At 30.8% G+C, this 7,334-nt stretch overlaps 1 protein-coding gene across 1 annotated transcript in view; it reads left to right on the top strand.

Moving 5' to 3' along the window:
• The first annotated feature begins 323 nt into the window (after positions 1–323).
• Positions 324–7,334, top strand: part of CDH18 (cadherin 18) — a 272,418-nt gene continuing 265,407 nt past the window's right edge. Inside the window, exon 1 of the mRNA XM_023528488.1 lies at positions 324–392. Coding sequence (XP_023384256.1) covers positions 363–392 — 30 coding nt within the window. The 5' untranslated portion in view covers positions 324–362. The remainder of the gene's footprint in view (positions 393–7,334) is intronic.

Genomic DNA, 7,334 nt, shown 5'->3' with positions numbered 1-7,334 from the left:
AATCTGTCTTTACCCTGATGGACAGTTAAATCATGGACATGCTGAACAATTTACTTTGGACTGTCCTTTCAAAAGATGCTTTGGCTTCTCTCTTGAACGCTCACTAAACATTTGTAGCTGACACGGAAAAGAAAGAAAACTGTGAACTGGAAAGTTATCTTACAATGAAAATTACGAGCACATCTTGCATCTGTCCAGTCCTAGTGTGTCTCTGTTTTGTGCAGAGGTGTTATGGAACTGCCCACCACAGCTCCATCAAGGTGACCAGAAATCAAACCAAACACATCGAAGGCGAAACCGAAGTCCACCATCGTCCCAAAAGGGGATGGGTTTGGAATCAGTTCTTTGTTTTAGAAGAACATATGGGACCAGATCCACAATATGTTGGAAAGGTAAGTTTTTGTTTATTGGTTTATTTTTTTCCTCTTCTGGGAAATTGTGGGTGAAATGAGGATGGAGAAGCAATTGGATTTGAAGACATGGAACATTAAGTGGATTATGTTATAGAATGGTGTTATTTATACTAAACAGTTCAAAATAATGATTGTAAAATATGAACTTTACCAATTATGTCGCATCTCCTTAAACATTGGTCCATACACACTAGACAGAATGTTCTTTGCCAACATATTACTCTTCTTGTTCTCTCATGTAAAATGAAAACACTTAATTGAATACACAAGTAATTATGTCTTTGTTACCATGAAGGTATGCTGGTACAAATTTTTTTTTTTAAACTATCACTAATACACATAAAGCTAAAAAGAAGATACCGTATCATGATATTTAATATAATTCTATTAACTGTTACAGAGATGGTATTTTCATTTGTCAGCCTTAAAAGCACATGGATATTTTTCCGATCCCATAAATCAATTTCCATAAAAATGTTGATATACTTTAAATATAGATTAAATATATGTGGGATGTACAGGTTCTGTTAAAATTTCAAAACAGTGACATAGATAAAATGATCAGTAACTTCAGGTGAACTTTATTTTCTCCCAAAACTACAGAAAGGACAAATTAATGGCTTGTCGAACCCTTTAGGAAATTGTGTGCTCAGTAAAATGGGACAGTTTAAGCATGTGCCATCTAGCTCTAGCATAAAGAATAAAGTGGGAAGTGGAGAGGCCTGGTAAATTACTGATTGGATTGATCCTTGAAAGCAGCCACACTCAGGTTTGTTCAGCACCTGTGAGAGAAACAGTAAGCACCCTGATAGACTTCAGGCTCAGTAACTTCCATCTCCTCACTTGACTATTTATTTTCACTTTAGAAGTGTTAGTTCTAAAAAAAAAAAAAAAAATAGTACTCTAAGCCATGGTGCTTCCCTAATGTGTGGGCAGTACAGGATCATAAGCCATCTGTTCCACCCCTTATCCAACAGGGACTGAGTTGCAGCTGTTTTTTCCCTACAAGGCAGGAGCTGTGGAGTCAAAATATGGAACACACACACACAAAATGATCTGAAACAATTCTATCATTTTCTTATACGCATATTAAAATGAGACCAAAAAAATCTCATCTTCATCCTATGCATTTTTTTCTTATAAAGTATTCCATGAAGTAAGTGGAGATATATACAAAATAAAAAAACACAACATATTGAATTATTAGAAAGTTATTTTTTTATGAACTTCCAAGTGTTTTTTTTTTATAATTCTTTTTATCCTTGAATAGAAGGAAAAAAAAAACAAATAAATTTTCCTTTAGTAGTAAACCGAAAGGAAAAATATTTTATTCTTAAAATATTTTGTTATGCATATTTCTTATTTCAATTTAACTAAAGAAAAAAAAATTGCTAGAAAAGGAAAAAGGTAGACAACTTCTTATTTCTTCTTGTGTCACCTGGTTTTAGTAAAAGAGCAAGACTCAATTGGTACTTCAATCCAAGCCATCTTTCTGGGCTTAGGTGCCAATGAACATATGGTTGAGAGCTGATTACCCATCAGGAGGTGGCGGAGGTCTGTGAACCTGTGTAAGATTCTGGAGGTTCAGTAAAAATCGATGCCTGTTTTATTATTTGTAGTATTGGCAGACAAATATAAAGAGTCACACCTATTTCTTAATCTACCTGGTCTCCGTCCTCATAGACTTTCTGTTCTACTCTCATCTGCCTTAATGAGCCATTCTAACTTAAATGTATAGATTCTTTCCCCTCACCATCAACACTCAACATCCATCCATTCATCTGTCCTTCCGTCCATCCATCCATCAATCCCTACATACATGCATACATAAAACAGTGGCAATTCAAAAAACAAAAAAGCCCTGCAAAGCTCAACACAATCCATATGTGTTTAAAATAACATCTTTCTGTCCAATTATTTTTGTTTAATAAGTGAATTTATATCTCACACTTATAAATACATTCATAATGAACCAATCATATATTTTCAAACTGCTCCTAAATAAAAAATGGAATTTTTAAAATTACTGTGAGCATGAGAAACTAGAACTAAAAATTATCTCCTTCACTCCTCTATGTCACGCAATTGCCAGCATATCCTTGAGTTCTTGATTATAATTTTGTATATCTACCATTATCTTTCACATTATAAAACAACATTTACTGGACTTTCTTTAGCATTCTTAAGTTAATTGGTTAATAAAATTATAAAGGTTTCAAGTATACAATTCAATAATACATCATCCATATTTGTTGTGTGTTCACCACCTAAAGTCAAATCTTTCACCATATATTTGACCCCTTTTACCTTTATCTTACTTCCCCCTACCCTTTCCCTCTGGTAACCACTAAACTGTTGTCTGTGTCTATGAAATTTTGTTTGTCTTGTTTGCTGTTTTCATTTTATATCCCACATATAAGTGAAATCGTATGGTTCTCAACTTTCTCCTTCTGACTTTTTTTGCTTAGCATTATAATCTCAAGATCCATACATGTTGTCACAAATGACAATATTTCATCTTTTCTTATGGCGGAGTAATATTTCATTGTATGTATGTACCATCTCTTCTTTATCCAATCATCTATCGAAAGGCCACTTCTGTTGTTTGATGTCTTGTTCACTGTGACTAATGATGTAGTGAACATTGGAATACATATATCTTTATGCATAAATGTTTTCAAATTTGGGGAGTAGATACTTATAAGAGAGATTGCTAGGTCATATGATAGTTCTATTCTTAATATTTTGACAAACTTCCATACTGTTTTCCATAGTGGTTTGAATTCTTATCAAAAGCACCCTCATACTGGACTTTTGATAAGAATTCATGCCTAAGTGTTTTGATATATACCAATTTCTCATATTTCTTATGATAGTTTTCTTAAACTTTTCTTAGTCAATGATCAGATTTATTATAGGGTATTTTTTTTTCCCCACATTGCTCAATATATATTATTCACTACTAATACATTTATATGTGGCTAAAGCCATGATCCTAAGGCCATTTATAATAGTAAACAATATAACTATACATATACATGTATAATAGATAAACAAATTATACATATATGAATATATAATTATGCATGTATATGTACAATTGATAATGCATAATTTTTCCATAAAAAAAGGCCGTGAGAGACCAAATACCAAAACTAGCATATGAATATATCTCTTGGATTTTATCTCATGGGTTTGTTAAAGATATCTTTAAATAATTGAAGGATTAGGGTAAGGAAGATATAATAGCACATTTGTTAGAAAGTAAGACCTTTCCTTCTGGAACAAATTATTTGATAATGTCATTATAATTTTAAAACAAAAGTTTTCCATCTTTTCCAAAAATCATGGGGGGAAAAAAAACATACCATATAGTGTATTTTTATTTTTCAAAAGGCGCTGAATAAATCCCATTATAACTAAGAATATAATTTTATGTAAGATGTCGCACACATCCTGAAATGCATGCCATACATCACACTTATCATTGAAGTAGACACATTGCCTTCATGAAATAATAATGATTAGTGAGTAAAGAGCTGGATTTGAGTTATAGAGTTTCTGCTTATTATCTGTGTTACAACTGGTAAGTCTATTTTCCAGCAATTCTGTTTCCTTACATGTAAAACTGAGAAATACTGTTTGACATTTCTAGTATATTATAAAATTCAATTTATGGTTTAGATCATGGGTCATTTAAACTACAGCCTGTGTCCAAATTCAGCCAGTTTCATGGTTTGGTATTACCATTTTGTTTTGTTTTGTGTTTTCATTTGTACATCTTGGAAATGATTTTTTAAAATAATATTTTGTGACACACTAAATTCTATGTGACCCAATTTTGAATAAGTAACATTTTGTTGGAATTCTGCCACGCTCATGCATTTTTGTATTGTATGTGGCTATTTTTAAGCTACGGTGACAGAATCGAGTAGTGGCAAGGAAGAGTAAGTCCTGCAAAGTCTAAAACGCTTACTGGTGGCTGCGAACAGGAAAGGTTTGTGAGCCTCTGCTTATGATGTCTGCCTCACCTAGTATACTGTGGATGCTTTCAAAGTAGGTTCTGGGGCTGTTTCATCTTTATTCATCCGATATTTATCTCAGTGTCTATTGTAACGATCAAATGCGGTAATTAACTGGGAAGTACTCAATAAACTGTCATTTTTTGTAGTCTTGTTAATGGTTCTGATAATTATTTGAAATTATTGAACCAAAACCCTCTCTCACTAATCATTGCTTTCATGGACGAGAGAATTTTTGGAGGCCTTTACTTCACCTGTTTCACTGGAGTGCCTTTCCCCCACAGTCATTTTAATGAATGTTCATCAGCTTTGATGTTTTTGTTTTTATTGTTCTTTTGTTGAATTACATGCAATAGTGTAATGAAATTCCTAAGACACACATTATTTAGCACACAAATAGATACATCTGTGGGAGAGATATAGAAGTGGAATTCTGATTCAAAGACAAACAAATCTTTAATTTTGGTAGATATAACTAAATCCCCTTCTATAGATGTATTTTGTACCTCTCTCAGTGATGTATAAGATTGATTATTTCTCTATAGCAATGCCCACAGATGGGATTGTAAAACTTGGAATTGTATAAATATAATCAGTGAAAAATTGCATTTCTGTATACTTTTGATTTACATTTCTCTTATTATGAGTGAAATTTATCATGTTTTTATATTTTAGGGGATATGAATATTTTTTTGCTGACTGACTTTTCTTGGCCCTTGATTTTATATTCTTTTGTTAGTTTCTTTAACTTCTTGATACTAGTAGTTCTTTATATATAGTAGATGCAATAATTCTTTGGCAATGATATAAATTCCCAAAAGTTTTTTCTTCACAGTTTCCATTCATTTCTTGAATTTAATTATGATTTTTGCTTTATAGAAACTTATTTTAGTATAGTAATTCTTAGCAAATAAAGCTATAGTTTTATTTGATTTGGATTCTTCTGAAATTTGAGGATATTAATTCAGAATTAGTGGCAGTAAACAAAAATATATTCTTTGGACCTTAATATCTATAGTTTATTATGTATATTAGAAAATATTGAATAAACAGAATGGTATAAAGTGGAATTGCTTATGTTAGAAACCAGAAATTATAGTTTAGAATACATTTGAATTCTTATTTTTAGCCACTAGCTATTGGCCGTATTGCATATATGTCTCGTATTTACCAATAGAGTAGATCCTGAATGTGCAGGTTGTAGTTGCAAAATATAGCGACTCTTACTAGTGTATGTTAGGAATATTTAATCCCATGTAACTGGTAGAATTTACTAAAAGATATGCATTGGAAATAGTGTCTGTTAACACACAACTGCTGGCAAGAAGTTTCATATATTTCAAGTATAAATATGATTGGCAAAATGTTGTACTCCTTAAACACTTATTCTTTTTATTTTAAAAAGATTATCGATGACTTCTTTAACTAGTTGAACATTCTTATATAAGAAATAAGGGAAACTCTATGTTTATGCCAGGATATCTGTAAGTAGATATTGTCCACATTATATTATTTTATAATTAAAGAGAATAGAATAAAAAATAATAAACAAGGGGTAAAAGGCCAAAAAATGTGTTTTTACTAAGCAATGTGTTTTAGGTTAAGATACCTAAACTAGTAGCAATGTTACATCAGGTGTGGCTACACTGACATTAGAAATATGTTTGATGATAAAACTTAATGAGAACTTAACCATTGTAAGAAAAAACAAATCGTATTTTCCATCTTCACTTTCCTGGATTTATGGTGTAACTGCTTATAACCATTACAATGTTTTTTTTCTAGATATAAATCATAATATGTAAAATATATTAGTTACATCTATGAGGAATTTACTTTCTAAAATTCTAATAGTCACTTCCTTCTCTATGCATGTCCCATATATGTGAGTATGTAAGTGTAGACTCTAGATAATTATTCAAAACCTGCTTTATTAAAAAAACAAAACAAAACAAAACAAAAAACCAGCAACAACAAACATGTGGAGGGTAAGCAAGGAATTGCAGCAGTATAAAGTAACTAAGGAATCGTCTTGCCAAATCCTAGATTTAATAAAAAGCAATGATGCTCAAAACAGTGACCTCTTTCATGGGAAGAGGGATTAGTCATGGCACTGCCAAAAATAAGTTGTAAGATATCTAGTTCTTTAATAAAAATTAGTTTCTAGTGTATAGTGCATGAAATGCTGCTTTCCTCATCCCTATTACTGTCATTATTCTATATTTTTTCTTTAAAAGAGAACTTTCCCATCTGTTTGAATATGAAGTAATGTGGTTTCAAATTAAATAAATAATTCTGAGGTTAAAGAGAGAATACATTATGTAAAAAGAAATGGAAAAGTTCAGGCTTTTCAGAAAAAAAATATGATAGCTTTAATGTCATCATGAACTTTGAATTCAAAATTTACTGCACAGCAAGAAAGGTCCCAATTGTCATTTAATATTGTCAAGATGATAATTTTATGAGTATTTTTATTATAACTTCTTTGAAATGGAAAACTTCCTGTATCAAAACATGACATTTGAATTTTAAACAAATGACAGTGTGATGACATGATGTCATGTGAAATTAATTATGATATCTAGTTTTATATAAGTATAACTTTCTCAATAGTCATAGAAATTTAACTATTTACATCCAGATTTATGAGAAATTGAATGCATAAAAGAGAAATTTGATTGGGCATATATTTTATTTAATTTGTAGTGATACAGATTTATTTTTAAGAAATCAGATTTAATTAAGTTTAATTATATTTCTAGAGAATAAATATTTGAATAATTTTAAAAAATGTTTAAATTAATGAACAGCATTAGTTAGTATTTATGATATATAGCATTTCTTAATGTTACACTAACAATTTTCAAAAGATCATCAATGGAAAGCAATCTGTATGTTA

The sequence above is a fragment of the Pteropus vampyrus genome, unplaced genomic scaffold (genome assembly GCF_000151845.1).
Source record: "Pteropus vampyrus isolate Shadow unplaced genomic scaffold, Pvam_2.0 Scaffold27, whole genome shotgun sequence".
NCBI lineage: Eukaryota > Metazoa > Chordata > Mammalia > Chiroptera > Pteropodidae > Pteropus > Pteropus vampyrus.
This window is presented reverse-complemented; position numbering and strand designations above follow the sequence as displayed.